General features: G+C 32.8%; 2 protein-coding genes across 2 annotated transcripts; both read right to left on the reverse strand.

Annotated features, from left to right (window-relative positions):
* Positions 1–1,711: 1,711 nt before the first annotated feature.
* Positions 1,712–3,495, reverse strand: LOC105359433 (tctex1 domain-containing protein 1-like). The gene is made up of 3 exons (XM_011496045.1): positions 3,445–3,495; positions 3,008–3,207; positions 1,712–1,877 (listed from the first exon to the last, which is right to left on the reverse strand). Exons 1-3 carry the CDS (start codon positions 3,493–3,495, stop codon positions 1,712–1,714), a joined length of 417 nt encoding a protein of 138 aa, XP_011494347.1.
* A 3,967-nt stretch (positions 3,496–7,462) lies between these two features.
* LOC105359122 (uncharacterized) lies at positions 7,463–17,402 on the reverse strand. Its single transcript, XM_011495611.1, has 2 exons — positions 16,588–17,402; positions 7,463–7,723 (listed from the first exon to the last, which is right to left on the reverse strand). The coding sequence occupies exons 1-2, from the start codon at positions 16,874–16,876 to the stop codon at positions 7,515–7,517; spliced, it is 498 nt and encodes a 165-aa protein (XP_011493913.1). The 5' UTR covers positions 16,877–17,402; the 3' UTR covers positions 7,463–7,514.
* Between the last annotated feature and the right edge of the window lie 1,202 nt (positions 17,403–18,604).

Raw genomic sequence — 18,604 nt, forward strand, 5'->3', positions numbered from 1 at the left:
ACGTACGTAATAGCGACGTCCGAGTGACCGGAAGGAATATAGCTCACATCTGTTGGACGCGAAGGCTCTATTCTTAATCCTTGAATGGGCTGTCGTACGCACGCGACTCTTGTCGCCTCTCGTGTTAAAGAGGATCGCACATGTTACTTCGCGCCGTAGTGGACACAAGACAATATTTTGGTGGAGGACCAGCTGCAAATCAATTGCACGACCTGCTTTTTCTTAAAGTCGTGAAAAGAACAGAGAGATAAGCTTCGTATATAGAACGTCTTTTGTTCCGTCTCTGTTTCGAAAACAAAGGGAACACTTGGCCCACCGATGCCTTTATTCTCATATATACGCGAATAGAGTGTTGTATATTTCCCGTTGATTGTGATCGTGTAAATTCTGATGAAAAATTTTCTTGAAATATTGGATGGGAAACTGTGAAAGTGAACGCTTACTATATATATATAGCATATATATTATAAATTCATATTCAAGCGAATTTACAAATTATACTGATTAACTATTTCGACAATATTTTTTATTTTATAAATAATATTATCAAAAGAAGAACTTTCGTTACTGTACTACCATTTATTATTCTATCATTGGGAGACGAATGATTTTTTAAATAGAATATCGGAATTTAATGAAATATTAGAGTTAATATAATGCATCTATTGTAAATACAGAAAATAATGATATTAAGTATAATATAAAAAATTTTGTTAAACTGACTTTAGATGTTTTTTACTCATCATTTCAGGAATAAAAAGTAATAAATCATGGCATTTTTTTATCTTGTTTTTCTTCCTTTTTTATGTGCAAGATAAAAACAAGGCATTTATATGTTTAATGAATATAATTAATTTAAGTGCAATTTAAAATATTTAATTTATTAAAGGCAAAATTTTACAATATTCTGTTTATATAAACCGGTTATTTTACTTAATAATTGTATTATAACACATCATAAAGAAATTAAACGCAATATTTATCTCAATTAAAATGTAATGTCCTCTTTACCAACTTATAAATACAAGATAGTATATAAAGCAACCATTTAATCATACTGTGTCGCATTTTTCAGATGAAATACTTTTGTTTACTTATTGTGATTGAAGAATAAGAAAATTGAATTTCTCGAAATGGATGTTAATTTTGAAATGGATTGAAATGGCTTATGAGGAATCGAAAAAAGAGAAGGATAAGAAATGATACGCAAATAAACAAATGGCCCAATAGTTTGTATTAACCGATAAAGACTTGTATCACATAAAATTCTTCAAAAACTCTCACTGTACTAATTCTTTGGCACAATTCCAGCGTAAAAATAGATTATTTAAATAATCTAGCTCTTTTCTATTTCTCTAATCTATTATAAAGCAATCTATTTTGTATTTTTGGTACTTAATAAAATTGTATATTCTCCACACCTGGTATATTCTACTTGGTTAACGTTTGTAATTCTTTTACTTTTTTTTCTTTCTTTCTATTGTTATGTTTGAATGCACCAAAATTTTGGAGATAATTATGTATTATGGATATTCACTGTGATAAAATATATATTTTTACTTAAAAAGAAATTAAATTGGAAATTTTATATATTCTATATTTCAAGAATTTCATATATATGTATACGATAAACAATAAGGAAACAGTCATTAATAAATGTTCATGACAACGTTTAATTTTTCTATTACCTCAGTTTTAAATACATTGTGCATCATTCATAATATAAAGCAAATACACAACAGTAGGCAGAAAAAGTTCGCCCTTCGAAGACATGCGTGATATAATTATCTCTTTGATAATCCCAGAGAAATCCCATTGCGGCATACATTGATTGACTATTTTTCTCCACAATACTAAAGATTATAACAAATTTATACCTAAAAAATAATAATTTTCATAACTATTATAAAAATAGTACCATGATTAATATATATATATATATATATATATATATAAACAAACTAAAATTTTTATTTTACTACATAAAGTCTAGAATATATCTAAAATTCAATTTTAATTTAAAATTTATTTAAATTTCAAGTATATTTAAATTGACCAATTTAATGATGTTATATTTACGAGAATTAGTTATGTCATTAAAATGCTTAAAAGATAGAAAACATATGTAATTTAATTTTATTGAAAAATAATATAATAGTATTAAGATATGTTGATACAATCCGTTCTGCATATATTGTACATATATTATGCAAAAAACCATATTAAAATTGATATATACAATTTATCGGTATTGACGTCAAAGATTATAAAATCTATAGTTGTAATAGAAGATAAACGGAGATCTGGTCATTTAACTCTAAGAATATTTTTAAAATAAAAAATACTAATGTATTTATTATTTTGAAATTAATTTTATGTTACCACAATGTCAATTTATAGTCTCATGTGTTGTATATTTGCTACATTTTTATCATAAATAAAAACAAATTTTGAAAATTTGATTAATTTAATGTACAAATAATATTAGTAAAAGAACTTGACAAATTTGTCATATTAAAAACTTAATAGAAGCCATTTAAAATTCGATAGTTTATATTTTAGAATATATATGAAAATGATAATTCTAACTGTTAAATATCTCTAAGGATAGATGAGTCATTCAACAAATTAAGGAAAAGAATTTTATAAAAATTTAATATTTGCCATAAAAAATGTAAAGAATTATTTATATTTTATATTCGTTACTCGTTCGTTTTCAATTCATTTTACGATTGTAATATAAATATATTTTCAATGTTATTATGAATTATATTATTGAATGGCCAGTGGTAATATATTTGTCATTTTAAACGAACAAACTATTATGAATATAAAGTTCATCGTTTTCAAGTCAGATGGTCAAATGAATACATCTAGACACGAATGAGAGCGATCAATTTCTTGGAGTATTGTAATTGCGTTAAAAATCTCGAGTATGAGAATGGTGATGAGAAATCTTTGAATTTGAAAAGTAAAAGCTCGTGACATTTTAATAATTCTAATTTACCTATCAAATTTAAGTGCATGAATTTTTTGTCGAATTTTCGCTGCAGTATCGAAACACATTTTGATACATTGACTGGAATCGTAAGAGAAACTTTCTAAATTATCATTCATAATCGTCTTGACAAGCTTCTCCACTCTCTCCAATTTAAATACATTTTTCGATTCTAGTCTATAATTATGTTGGTATCTGACCAGCTGCGCCTTAAATAAAATAAAATATTAACAATTCCCGAATAATAATAATAATTTATTCGATTGTTAAGAATATAATATATTATTATATTATATAATATAATATAATATTTAAGAATATAATATAAATTATTTTTGTCCGATTTATTAGAATTTACATTATTTAATTAATCTTATTATTATTTAGTCGGCACTTTTATAGCTAATAAATAATAATTTAAGTACTCGGCACTTTTTATAGCTAACCTGGTTGTTTTCACTGCACGTACTGTCAGTGACTTCAATATTCATCGACATAATACTTGACTTTTGCGCAATTTAAAGGACTTGTTTTATTTATTTGATATTCAGGTAGCTTGGAGCGAAACAGTTGCTAAGAAGTAAGTCACCTTACTTTGCGCCTCCTGAATGAATAAGCGTTATCATTATTGTATCATGGTAACGAAATTTGATGGATCGATTTAGCTTTACGGCAGTAGGCGGAGTATAAAACGAATTCAGGTTCAATAATATACGAATTAAAGAGACTTATCAAGATTTTATTTTAAATATTTAACACTGCTTATAATATAGAAGATCGACATATTTTGTTGTAAAATGCATATGTTGTAAATTAATATATTTCGTTGAAATGCCATCATACTCAACGTTGTAGATGTTAACAAAGTCATACAGAAGTAAGCGTGAAGCACGAAGGAAAATTGTAACTTACTTAACGCTAGTCGCGAGTAACTGAAGCTGTAGAAACATGTATAAAATGTATTTTAACGACTCCATGTAAAGGCTCGATTCGCTAAATCCATGTCATTCAATTGCATTGATTGCCACTAATTACGCAGCTTTGTAAAATATAATAGAAATATAATAGGAAAAAGCCTCTTGGAGCATGCGCTTTTGGTTTCGCTGGTAAAGAGGCCGAGGAAGCGACGAAGCGATCGTTACATGTTTGTATGAGATTCTGAAAGGAAAGGAAATCCGTGGGCCGGCTCAAGTTATCCGGGGGAAAGTGGACCTACGGATCGGGTTACCGACCGCAGCGACAATAGGCAGCTGAAGTCTCTAGCCCGCGGGTCGACAATCGGTTGCTGGTACGCGGGCGCACAGATCGCGGAAGTACCCGGAGCTCGACCCCACGCGAGCTCTCGAACAGTCATCGGCTGTTCGGTCCAAAGTGAAAGGGCTGATCAGACCGACCGACTTGGATCCGACCAGCTGCGGCCACAACCCTCGAGCCTTTCTGGCTCCGAGACCGACTCATCGACGACTTGTAATTAGGCGAGCCGAGCCCGCCGACACCCCCGCCCGCAACCTAACCCCTCGCTTAGCGCCTCTGCCTTCCCCATTCCAGGTGGAGCAGTACGTTGGGCTGGCTAATTAGCGCCGATTTTTCGACGCGATACAGACCGTCGGATGGCACGAGATCGAAAAGCCACCCCACGGCCTTTGATGATAATAGCGAAACCAGCTGCTCCTTTTAGGCGGTCACGAAGGTTATTCTTGCCAGCTGCGATCTCACCTCATTTTTTGCAGTGACAAGACTCGACGGAGTCAGAAACTTCTATCAAACATTTATTTAATCGGCTTTTACAATTGTGAAATCTTATTCCATATGCCGAAGCCTTTCACTTCGATTACTTTGCATATATCACTTATCACACTCTTATCACTTGATACGTGACTTACTATATCTAATGATATCGAGTAGTCCTATCGGATTTTTATCAAAAACAAAAAAAAAATCGTTTCATCCGCGTTAATTAGCATAATTGCTCTGTTAGAAATTGACTTAGCTGATTTAATTAAGAATAACAATGTTCTTTTAATTCTATTTAAATAAAGTTGTATAAAAATAATTTGGTTAACAGGTGAAAATCTTTTGTTCTCGTTATTTTTGGCGTTTTTTGAGAATCATTGAAACGTCAAATGATTAAATTTTTTTTAGTTTTCGTGTAAATTATCTTATAACACTAGACTATAAAGTTTCTTTTTCGTTAATTCTAACGGTGAAGAATTTAAATGGCATTTTTATAGAATTAGCAGTAATCGGTACTATATATTTGTTCATTTAACTCAATTATCATCAAGAGGTTTCAAATTAAACACTAACAATTAAATTATAATGTAAAACTTTTAATATTTTACTTGAATTATTAAATATAGTGCAAAAATATTAGATTGTATAAATGTGCTCTAACAATACTTGTCCTTTTTTTTTCATTTTCTCAAATCCAAGCATCTGACAATAATTAATAGTGAGAAAGATGTGGAAGCTCATCTTTGTTAAGCACAAGAGCTGATAAGGACAAAATGCCCAAGTGAACTGAACAAAATGTACGTAATAGTCTAAACCATTTCTTAATAAATGATTTCGATCTGTTAACAAATGAAATTATCCTTATCAAGATTATTATTGATATTGCAGATTCGACAGTTGTATGGTAAGTATGAGCAATTAGTTTCATAATCTCTATAAATTTTCTTTGCATATGCCCGAATACTTTGTATCTCAGTAATTAATTAATTCTTAAAAAATACTTTCATATCTAATAATTACAAGTATTTTTAATTTAATTTTAAATATATTTATTTTGGTACATGTAGTTGGAATGTATTTTTTTCATTTTGTAATTTTAGTCGCTTGGGGTGATTTTACTTCGATGTACTTATGAAATTATTTATAAGCACATCATATTGAACAAATTAATCAAAACCTTTTATTTTTATTTCAATATTTCATTAAAAAAATCTGTTTATGAATGAATGGTCATTATTATTACTTAAAATTGAGCTTATTGAAGGAATTAAATCATATTTTGATATAAAATACTTTTATCAAATTTTTTTTACTATAATTACACTTTTTTTTTTACTAAATTTTAGATAAATTTTTAATACTTTGGTGGAGGGTAATAATCAATTAATTTAAATATTAATTTAACTTCAAATTTTAAAACCTTTACATGATTATTATAAGCATTGCATTAAAACATGAAAAAACGTTTAAATGTTAAATAGTGACTCTGTAATTCAAGTGATATAAAATTCAATCAAGCCTTAGTTGTAAATATACCTTCTTTTTAATGGCTTCTAGCGTTAAAATAACTTTATAATATTACAGTTTAAAGTTACAATACGTATGAAGAAAAGCAAGGAATTGCATGAAAATAAAAATAACAATGTGCATGTATAAAAATATAATAGTTTATTCGCTAAGTGAATCCTAATCTAGTATTTGACTAGAGATTGTTTTCTTAAATTTAATAGTATAGATTGTACAGATGAGCGTGTGCTATTTTTAAGTAATCTCGAGTGTAGGCGCTCGATATCATAAAATTTATTAATTAGTCTTTGGAGGCGCTGCATTTGTCACTCCAATGTGGAATTAACACTTTCAGGCTTCCGGCGAATATCATTGTAGGTCGCTTAAGTGTATTTTCCAATGAGGAACTTTACAAATATGATAATCAATTGATTTGAGCTATCGATTTTAGTAAAAGGACGGTACGATATCATCTCGCTAAAACCGATGCTATACTTATATAGTTCTGTGATATATTACTAACAAGAACAGTGTGATTCGTCAATTTGTGCACTATTTACAATTTTTATACGAATATGAAATCCCTGGCACAAAGATGGACATTTCACTTATGCTGAAACGACCATTAAACTAACAAATAGTTCATTTTGATTATTATTTTTATCTTCTTCGCTAACTCGTTTAAAAATCCTTCCATAAATAATTTAATTTCCAGATGAGATAATAAATGCCAAAAATTTCACACTGCTCTTGTTAAATAGTTCAATTTCGAATTTTTTATAAAGATTGGTAAATAATAAACGTCCTATCAAATGGTACGTTACATGATTTTTTACAACTTGATTTTAAAAATAAAAATTGTCCTTTTAACATAATTCCAATTCTTTTCAAACTAGAAAACTACTGTTACGGATAGTATAAATTAGTAAAGATTTACCATACATATCCAAAACGTCAGAACAAAAAGTACTTGCTTCCAATTAATCTCTTACTAATTTTCTCGATACTCACAAAGTCGCATCAAACAAGTTTCATTAAAAATTTTCGAATTCTTAACAAAGAATTTTTTTAAATGATCGTTAGTGTGATTAAAGATGATTGTATTCGACAGGCTAATTGATTCTTTCATTATCGCAACTGAAAGAGGGCGTTTGTTCTACACGATATTTTTTTAATGTGATAAAAAAGACGCAATTTATATAACTATGCAAGTATTGAATAAAATATATCCAGCACGATACCGTAGCGAAAATTTTCGAGAATGGAATACAAATAATTATTTTGTTGATGATTGCAGTTTATCAATAAAGTTTTGTTGATGCGGCTGAGATTGTTGCTGCTGTTGTAGTTGTTGCTGCTGTTGCTGTTGTAGTTGTTGCTGTAGCAATAATAGATGTTGTTGATGCTGATTTTTTGACACGTCTATGAAGGCAACGGAATTGGATTTTTTGCCAGTATCACAAATTTTTCGCGAACGCCAATAATCTGCAACAGAAAAATAAAATAGTCTAAGCTGTATGTACACTATTTTGGAAAATATTTTCAAATGAAATTTATTTTACAATAAACTACGGGGTATAATCTGTAGTGTTAAAAGTAAATTCATTTTTCAAACATTTTAAAAGCTTATTGATTTTTGTCTACACTGTAGGTTTATAATTCATAATGAAAGAACTATGTTCTTTGTTATAGAATTTTAAGAACTTCTCAATAAAAATGGATTTTCGGATGGAAGCATCATTTGTCATCATCTCGCGCTGCAACTTGCCTTCAGCGAAAATTCCTCTGCATTCAGACAAACAATAAAGAAAAGTCGTAACGCTAAAAATGCCCTCTTTATTGAAACAGTACAAATATGTAGGATGATCTTTGGCACCCTAGAATTGAGAGTTTGAATATTTATGGGAAGCGATTATGGTTTTACGTCTAGTATAGAATCGTGCCCGTTAATGTTTAATTTTAATGGAAGATCGAGATGAAAAGATAGTCGTATGGCTTCTATTGACTCCAAACGCAACCTGCGTGGCACAAATGTATTTGCTGAAAATACAAAAATTTCCACCATAAAGAACAATGAAAACTGTTAGAAGATTTCTGTTGCAGCCCTTATTTTCGACCAAATACAGCACTCGAGATGCATATTTATTATCCTCCTTCTTATTCTTATTCCACCTCCAATTTCAGAATATTTTCTTCAAGTTTTGCTTCTCTGTTATACTACATATAACTAAACAGCGCTCTTTATCTAATATTACTCGGAACAAGTAAACGCTTAATGAACATAATCATTACTTAAAAATAGTTATTTTCTTACCTGGCAAATTAAATCAATCATTTTAATATTTTGTTGAGCATAGACAATTATTTCTCTCGACATTCGTGTCAGTTAAAAAACTTGCACACGAAGGCGACTTTTACAGCCTCCTGATTTCGTAATAATACTTTGAAGCGATGAACAAATACTACTAAATTGCTGAGCAATTTTAGTATTGAATAAATTACCGCGTCCGAAAGGGCTTGAAAGAAAATTTCTTTTTGACGGTATATACTGATTCGCATATCCTGCTTGTTCTTTTAGACACACGACTCTTACTCTTCCTCACTTTCTTTCTTTCCCTCTCTCTTTCGCTCTCCCTCCCTTGTTCTCCGTATTATTCTTCAGTTTATCGTGGGGACTCTTACGTCTCAGTCTATCTTCTCATTTTACCTTTAGCTTCTTATTTGCCCGGCAACATAAGGCAGGTGTTGCAGCGGACTCCGTGGATTGTCATTGGCTATCTTGTTTCTCTCTCAATGCTGTCTCACGCGGCCCTAGAACTCACATATATGGTTTCCTTTCTATCAGTCGTCACTATCCTCGTCGTTGTTCAGCCATTCTCAATGGTCCCTCGGTTTACCCTATTAGCTAACCATTTCTTTTATTCACTTTGGAGTCTTTCGTGTGTCTTAACACCGAGACGATTTGCGAGCATGTTTTCAGAATTCTTTTTTGCGTAAAACAACAATCGTGCAGATACGCTATTCGAAATTCAGAATCGAATGTTTTGAAAAAAAAAAGGAAAATTTTCAAAATACTGTTAGTATACAATATAATAATTTATTAAAATTAAAGCGATGTACAAAACGAGAAGAATTGTATAACGTCTCGGTCATTTTTAAAAACTTTTAGAGCCTAAAAGTTATGACATCAAATATGTAAAACTGTAATAATGGTAATTTAAATTGTATCTTGGGGATTTCGTACCATAATAGTTTATTAAAAGGCTGAAAAAGTGCCATTTGTAATAGGAAAGATGAATATTAAAAAAAAAAAAAAAACACACACACACACACACAAAAGATTAAAAAGATAGGATGATTGTTCATTTTTCACGCCAGTTACCATATTCGGGTGCCCTGTCTATCATATTTAAGTTACTATTACTTGTATTTCTAAAATATCAACATCCCTTTTATTTATTCACAAATTTTACGATGTTTTTTATCATCTTTTGTACCTTCGTGATCCATCTGCAATAACCGCAATTATATGTGCTAGAATTTACCCTCAATAATAGGCCGAGACATGAAGTATAAGAAAGTAGATATCTTATATACTTGCTGATGCACACACGAACACATGTCCAAGTTCCATGAATAGATGTGAAAGCTTAAAAGTGCTCATGTATTGAAGTAGAAACATGATAAAAATAAAGGTGGTGTGCGCCTAATTAAGCATAGATATTGGTGAGTTTATTCGCTCAAAATATTCACTAGGTTGCACTTTGGCATTTTATAGGTGATCTCTATTCTGTCCAATAAATTTGATAGAATTCTTATAATGCGATTAAGTTTACCTTGACATCGACCATCTGCTTTCTCAGCACAGACCACCCTCTAGACATAGTTATCTTGGATTTTAAAATTTCGTAGTAGCTTTCCTGTAACCTGTTCTAACACATGATTCATTGATGTATCGAACACACCTTGTGCAATACCAAGTGTCAAATATACATCGGAAACTGTTTTTCACGGTAAACGTAATCTCGATCCAATAGTTTTCATAGAGCTTTATTGTTTATATATAAACCTTCAACAACAAGAAATTGTACTTCGTATTATTCATAATCAAGTAATTCGTAAAAAGTCAGCCCAATAGAAGTTTACTATAAACGCGAAGAAAGTAAGAAACCGCTTTAAAAAAAATCATTTTTTGGCAAAGTTTAAGATAAAGGTAGCGAGCGACTTAAGCTCCAGGTGAGTCTCGATCAATTTTTTGTCTTCTCTCGTTCTTTTTGACGAAGAAAACCCGAGTCCGTCATCAACTGCTAAGGAGGGGCTGATGCGTTAAGAAAGAGCAAGAAAGCATGGTAAGGAGTGTAGGGATAGGGGGGTAAGGGGTAGTCCATCAGTAAAATGTACGAGCTTCTATATGTATATATGCATGCATTGTGTAGCATATAATGTATAAAAGGCTGTAAAGTCGGTTAAGGCGCGCACAATCGTAACTATGAAAATTTTCTTTTGTCATGAAGCACGTCGCGCAAACGTTTTTCCTGAGCTTCCTACAGAACTCTATTCCTTTAGAATTTCGTTGGAGCTTTGAGAGCTGTAGATACGAAGCTATCCTTCGCTTTTCGCCGCTCGTACAATGAAAGAAACTAAGTAGAACTATGTTACAAGGGGTCATCTGTCTTTCTTTATGCGCTCAGGCTTAATTTTTTCTTTTTTTCTTTGTATATCACTTGGGCACACGCTGAACTTTGCCAAGAAAAATGTAGAGTGCACACATCGGCAATACAAAAGCGGAGCAAGCCTAATAATTCCTTTGTTTATATGTATCTTAAATTGCGGTCATTTTGTTTTTAAAATTAATTAAAATTTATTAAATATTAATGCACTGATTTTATATCTAATTTTTAAGCTCGTGTAACGTTGCCGCGATTACGCATAGGAAGAATAGGATTATAAAATATCGTATGACAGGTTTCGAGAAACAATACAAAATCAACATTATTTTTAATATGTTACAATAATAAATATACAGATACTTTGCATAGTTTTGATTTACTGTACACGGCAGATAATACGGCGTAGTATGCCTTTATTGCATTTCATTTCCGTTCGATATATTCAGGATAGATCGGTTTACATTCGACGTACGAGTTGCATACATAATCGACAAGTAATATTATCCAACGCCGAAATTTTTAATTTTACGGTTATCCAGACGTCCAATAAATTGGAAGCAGGCACAGAAAGTGTATCCGGGAAATGTTGTGAAAGTGACTTTAATAATCATTGCATTTGGGTTGACGGCAGTAAAATCCTTAAGTGCGGACTCGAAATAAGGGTCGATTTCCCGCTTAAGAAAAGTTGGTAGTGTTCCCTAGGATGGGAAAACGTCATATGAGATGTAAAAGTTAAGCGCGTACAAACACAAAGTCCTATAAAGTACCTTTACCCACAATTTTTACACATGAATTTTACGACTTTTGACCCGAGACAGTTAACGATTACGTCTTGGATACATAAATATATTTTAGTACTCTCGGAAAACAGGGCATATCTCCATTATCCATTAAATGTATCATCTGCTTTCTTTGTCTTGCATTGCCTTTAGAATCGCTTTCATGTTATTCTTCTTTACTGTGTTTTTTTCAATAAGAAGTTGGTGCATTTTCTTTGTGGACTTATTCATGACTGTAATCGAGAAGGGACAATCGCTTCTGTCTGCAACAGATATAGTTGCAGGCTCCTTGGTCGGAACTATACGCAGATGTTTTTCATTTTTTTTCTTTTTTGTCATGTGATCATAGAAAGAAGGAGACAGAATTGATGAAGGTGAGAGGGAGGGTGTTGATCGAATTCAAATTGAATTATCGATTTTTTATAATACGACTATAGGAACCAAATCTTTCTAATGACTATATATATATATATATATATATATATATATATATATATATATATATATATATATATGTGTGTGTGTGCCGTGTATCGTTTAATGATAACGTTATTGTTGAAACATAAATAAAAAGGAAACTATAACGCGTGTAAAATACAATTAAATTTATATTATCAAATTATAATCATAATATAATTCATGATTTAACAGACCTTTCTCGATCCATTCATGACTCTGTATTATTCTAAAAATGGATAATTAACAAATATAACAAATCAGTCAATTATTATTTTGTGGTTCTTGATAACAAATAAATAAATAATTTATACCAAGAGAATTATTTTTAAATAAAACAATTGTCAAATAGAGAAACAAATAAGCTGAATATATATTAACTAAGAATGAAGTAAATCGTTCAAAACTGCCATTGATTTTACAAATTAGAAAATCAATGGATTGCAATTATTTCTTGTCCAGATTTTCTATGAAGATTTTGTAATACTAGATGAATATTTCATAGAGAAAGGTATATGTCAACAAAGTACGTTAAATACAATTAAAAATATATTTTAAAATTTCGTATGAGAGTAATGGCTGATAGTCAATTTTAAAAATTAAGGATGCGGGTCCGTCGCAAAATTTGCTGTTTGTAAAATAGATTTGTCAATAGTAATTATATCCATGTCAACGTGTTGACATTATTATTATTATTACTATTATTATTATTTGTAACGCTTATTAATGAAAAAAGGTAAGACAATCCTCAGAGAAATTCCTTGAGAAGGATAAAGTTCAGGAAAATCTGGCCTTCGCCAAGAATCCCGAGGCGCAATGACGTAGATCTCGATATGCGATAAAAGCCCGCGAGGCTCGACAGGTGTTGCGCGACCTTTCCGGGTGGCCTCTTCGCACAGCAGACTTTGCGTGCACCCGTGATTTGGTCGTGGGAAAAGAAGAAGGTGCGCGCACCTCGAAGCCACAGAGCAGGTGTCGTCAAGTCGTCTTGTCTCGCTTCGCTGATTGCTGATTGCATGGGCGCACAAACCCAAGGAAACCGCCGGACGGTTCCGCGAATTTGGTTGTGCTATGAAAATTTTGCATTGGTGATGCGAAATTGATGACTTTTTTCGGGTAATACCAGTAAATAGACAAATAGACAAAATTTTGAACGAAATATGTCATTTACAGTGATGTTTAAAAGAATATCCCTTTCTTCCATATACCAATTGTAATTAATCGATTTGCAAATCAGTTATACAGAATTTCGTTGATATATTACCGTGTAAAAAAGTTCTTACTAGATGAAACTCTAAAAACCCCATATAAGCTTCTTTATATCGATTTTATTTCTTGCCGTTCACTTTCACCATTTACACTCAGCTTTAAACTTTTAAGGACTCATTAGATATATTATGAAAAATAAAAATTGAAGAATATGCAATAGTAAATTATTATTTTTTAAGGCTTTTCTTATTATTTATCGATACCGCGCTTTTCGATAAAGATATAACTAGAGGATATATAGGGTCTGAAAAACGACAGTGTTATTCATTTTAGGGGATAACATGTTATGCAGTTTAGGATACACAATCATATGTACTCACAATCATACTGAGAAGTTTGAGAAATAAATATTTTCGGAAGAGTTAGAAACTAATGATTGAAACGAAAGTTGAAATCTGAAATGTTAGATAAGTGAGAGATTCTGATGCGCCCATTACGGTGTTATGACGTAGCTACAGTGAATAATCAAATTTCCGTAATCCATTTTTCAATATGAATTTTCTGAGACAGCTTATGAATGGCTAATATATAAATTTTAGAACAAAAATAATAAAAAAAAACTTTAATACTTCTTCAGTTGTTAGCCCATTGTTAGCTTATTGTTTTATGATATATCTATTATATTTTTATATGATTTTATAATATATTATTTTATAATTTTTATAATTTTATAATAATCTATTTTATTTTATATAACTATAGAAATAAAAGGTTTTAAACACATGTGCAAACCGATCAAATATATATATGTGTGTGTGTGCGTGCGTGCGTGTGCGTGCGCGTGTCAAGAAAATTATAAAGTAGATTATAACACGGTACAACTTAGTCATTCGTATGGATTTTATTAAATTCTTAATTATTTAACGTATATGATTAAAAAAATAATAATGTACATATTTATGTACTTAAACAATCTTTTTACGTCATTAATTACATTGAATTTATATAATAAATCAATTTTAATTATGTAAAGGAAAGTAAAATATGTGTAAATATTTCAATCTATCGAATATACATATAAACCATTTTGATTCCTTTAAAAGCAATAGGGAACAACTATACGTAAATAACTATATGATTAAAAACTAAAAACTGGAATAATGTAATGGAATTTTCTTTTCTTTTTTTTTTACATTTTAGACATTTTACAATAATATGAAATATAAGACATGGCCTTGTTAAATGAAAATTAAACTGCATGTACATGCATAAAAATAAATGAGTTGGAAATGTTATAATAATATTAAATTTAGAATCCCTAACAGAATTTAGTTTAAAGAATTTTTTTTCAATTGTGATTCATCGAATGATTGACCTTGCTCGCAATTCCTCGAAATTTATATATTAAATATCGTATAATAGACAATAAATGAATGATTTAATGTTAAAAGAGCAATATAAAAAAAGTAAAACAGATATTTTCTGCATAAATATACGTAATGATTAATAAAATTGTATTATTTAAAATTAGTTATACATAAAATAACTTATTTTGTTCATTTTGTTTTGTACAAAAAACTAAATTAAATCTGTTTACGTCATAAGCTGCATTAAAGGATTATAATTTAGAATGTAAACAATGATCGAGAAATTTATTGTAAATTAATAAATATAATCATTTTCTATTTTCATAATGATAAGTGAGAATATTTCGTGTATTTTATGGATGTATTAGGCTATTTTTTAATGTAAGATTTGATTATTTAAAATTTTTATTAGAAATTTTTTTACTTTAAACATTGTAGTGTGCGTGCCAGTCGAGAAATAGCTATCTCCCTCTACAGTATTTACGCACTAGAAATTTAATTAATTATAACGCTTATAATGTTCAGGTTTTTAATATTTTTTGTAAACGGGCAAATCGAATGACTTTAGGTGGGTATTTATTATTTTAGCTTGATGAATTTAACAAAAATATATGTTTAAATTAAAAAAAAAATGTAAAATCCAGTTGCAACAAATGTGTAAAATATAAAAGATTTATTTAAAAGTCAAATAAATTAGTAAAATATTAATTGGTATAATTTTAAATCAAAAATATTTAGAGCCATTTTTAAATAAGATAAGGGTTATAGGCGCCTGTGCGCTGCTACCCGATGAGCTTCAAAAACCGTTGGACACATTTCCCGCCAAAATTTCAAGCCGTGCTCATTACGAGGCGTTGTAATCGAAATTGACTACGTACTCAGTCTCTCTCGTTTTCTCTCTACATACAATGTTCCATACAATGTGCGTGTATATATGCACATTTCATTTTATTATATGCATCTCTAGAAATTATTCCATAAATGGAACGGTAAGCGTTTTGTTCCTTTCTTTTTTCTTTTTTAATATTGGCGCTTCGTAATGTATATACGCAATTATGTTTAATGATATGTAATAAAAATATGATATGCTGGATAAAAACACGTTATATTAAATGTAAAATGAAAAAACTGGGATTAGTAAGTATAGGCAAAACTACTTATTTTTCATGAATATTATTTTGTTTTTTGCAAACAGTGGCAAATAATTTAAAAATTTTGTGAGATTCGGTGGACATTTGGTAAGGCAGTAGTTGGACAACCACGTGGGCCGCTACGCCGGTTTCATGTGCACCCAATGCCGCCTTCTTATCTATATTCGGTTGTTGTGCTCGGCGGTGTGTGTCACGTGTTTCATTCGCTTTGCGCGGGCTTCCTGTTAATTTCGTCATTTTAACGAGGCGAGTGTCGAATTATGTTGATTATGCGAGGGAATATTTTTCACCTCTAGTAAATTGACACGTGAGTGGTGCGTATTAATTTGTAATAATCAAACAAGGACGTCGCGATAAAGAATAGAACAGCGTAGAGAAAAATATATGGCAATTATATAGCTTATTCGAAATACAAATAAGTAGGCATAAATAATAGATAGGTGTGTGAACAATCAGTTGTATAAAATGCAAATACGAAGATTAGAGCGGGAGGGAGAGAGATGTTGGGATCTTCATGATTTCAAAGGTGCTGCCGATGAGTCCCCGACGACGGCTAAATCGAAGATGGCTGGGGATGACTTAGAAAGACGAAATCGGAGGTCGAAGTGGTGGCCGACGGAAAAGGAGTGACGAGTTGTGAGCTTCGGTTAGACCAAGCCAAGCCAACCGGACCCGGGTCCGAGGAAGGGGAAACCGGTTCATGCATTGGCGACTCACCGTGAATGCTGGTCTGCTTGGCGTAGGGGCTCACGCGTTTCTTAGTCGGCGTGAGTCTGAGGACGCCGCCACCGTTGCGCGAGCCGTTCTCCTTGTCCTCGTCTTCGGCTAACGGGTCCACGCCCCAGCGTTTAGCGAAGCGCGACCTCTCGGTCTCGAGAGCCTCCTGCAGGAGTTCCATCGTCTCCTTGGAGTTGGGCGGCCCGAAGAGACATCGCGGCACGCGCGACTGCATCCTCGATGCGATCACGCCCAGGTGGAACTCCCGGCAGATTTGGGCGGCCAGCATACTTGACTCCCGATGACCTCCGGCTCCTGATCCCGAATCTCGGTGTAAGGGACGGTCTCGTCTCTACAGTCCACGCTCGTCCCGCACGCTCACACAAGGTCGGAGCGCTACGCGCGGGCAACCCGCGCCCCAACGTACTTTTTCGAATCGCTTCTTCTCGAGCACCCGAAGCTAGAAGAGCTCCTCGGTAACGTCCTCCCACTCTGCTGAGGAGAGGCTCTTTGGAGAGAACCCGCGATGCTCACTGGCGGCCGACCCGATACATTCTGGCCTATCTTGCCCTCCCTCTCTTACGAACGAGCGTCCGCCGATGCGACGAGGCCAACTACCGGCAGTCCCAGCTCTCTCGTCTCTCCCGTCTCGTTCGGGTAGCGGCGCACACGAGGTCGCCGCCGCTCAAGAACGAGCTAACAGAGACCGGCTAGCGTCCCTCCCGACGTCACCGATGCTGCTTCGGCCCTCCGAGCCACCACGTCGCAGAGGTTTGAATGCTATTGGTGCGCGGGATGGATGCGCGCCGAAAAACGCGCGCACCACACCGAGCCTTAACGGATTATGCTAAGCGGCATTAGCGACTCGCGTAAGGGGCGGCGACAGCGGCTGTGACGTCAACGGCGGCGGCGGCGGCGGCGGCGGCGGCGGCGGCAGCCTGGGACGACGATAGGCCGCTTGCGCGATCCCCTCTCCCGCGTAGTGTCGTTATTGTGAGGAAGAGTCCGTAAGGCTCCACCAAGGGTATTCGTTCACTCGGAGAAATTATAAAAAATACTTGCCGCCCTCGTACATTCCGCTAATTAGAAGCTGGAACCGTTTATTATCGTATCGCTAGATGGCACTTTCGACAAACCAACCCATCAACTTTTATTATCAGCTCCATAGTCGCGAGCCCAGGGTCTTCAAAATTAATAAAATTGTGACGATTTAATAATTTATTGCCCCACTCGAACAAATCATTCATTTTCATTTGATTATATATAGAAATTTTAGGAGCTGCACCGGTAAGGATGCAAATGATTATACAACATTGAATTGTAATTTCGCTTAATAAATGGAGCCTTATAATATAAAAATACTATGAATGATCTTGGAAACGAATTATAAGCCATTTATCGTAATTAAAGACTTCGTTCCGTTGAACTACTCGTTAAAAAAAAAAAATCGTTTTCGGAAAAAAGAGTTTTGCGAAAACTAATTTATCGTGAATATGGAAAAACCGTAAACGTATAGAATATCGTATTACTATTAATATACATAAGCTACCTCACTTGTGTTTGTACATGATAAAAACAGATCTACATTATTAAAGGTAGAATATAGACGAAGATAGAATAAAGCGAATACAGAGCTTCAAGTAATGCCACACGCCCGAGCAACGAATAATATACAATTCTGTATTGTATATCTGTCAGAAGAACAAATGTGCAAAAATAGTATAATTTAATAATCTAATAAAGCATTACTATTCATTTCTCGTTTTTTCATTCGCAAATCTTCAGTTTTCAATCGCTTACGATTCTCTTCAATTATATACCTAGGCATTCCGGTTTACGCGTAGAATAACAAAGTTTTGGGTTAATCAGAGTTACAAATGCAACTCGTCACATACATCCAAATTACGAAGATTTTATTTCTTTTTTTGTTTGCAAATAGCCAAGACAAATCGTGGCCCCCTAGTATTCCTTTTCGTTCAGGTTAGGAAACTTAAAAGTCAATGGAGACATGGGTTAC

This window comes from Ceratosolen solmsi, unplaced genomic scaffold, assembly GCF_000503995.2.
Source record: "Ceratosolen solmsi marchali unplaced genomic scaffold, CerSol_1.0 scaffold11, whole genome shotgun sequence".
Classification (NCBI taxonomy): domain Eukaryota; kingdom Metazoa; phylum Arthropoda; class Insecta; order Hymenoptera; family Agaonidae; genus Ceratosolen; species Ceratosolen solmsi.

What these genes read in the sequence shown, in the direction of transcription:
- LOC105359433 (XM_011496045.1), bottom strand. Translation starts at nt 3,495, where the DNA reads ATGTCGATGAATATTGAAGTCACTGACAGTACGTGCAGTGAAAACAAC. An exon ending in CGTGCAGTGAAAACAACCAG is followed by an intron (nt 3,208 to 3,444) that starts GTTAGCTATAAA and finishes ATTTTATTTAAG; the next exon opens with GCGCAGCTGGTCAGATACCA. An exon ending in CATGCACTTAAATTTGATAG is followed by an intron (nt 1,878 to 3,007) that starts GTAAATTAGAAT and finishes ATTATTTTTTAG; the next exon opens with GTATAAATTTGTTATAATCT.
- LOC105359122 (XM_011495611.1), bottom strand. Translation starts at nt 16,876, where the DNA reads ATGCTGGCCGCCCAAATCTGCCGGGAGTTCCACCTGGGCGTGATCGCA. An exon ending in CAAGCAGACCAGCATTCACG is followed by an intron (nt 7,724 to 16,587) that starts GTGAGTCGCCAA and finishes TTTCTGTTGCAG; the next exon opens with ATTATTGGCGTTCGCGAAAA.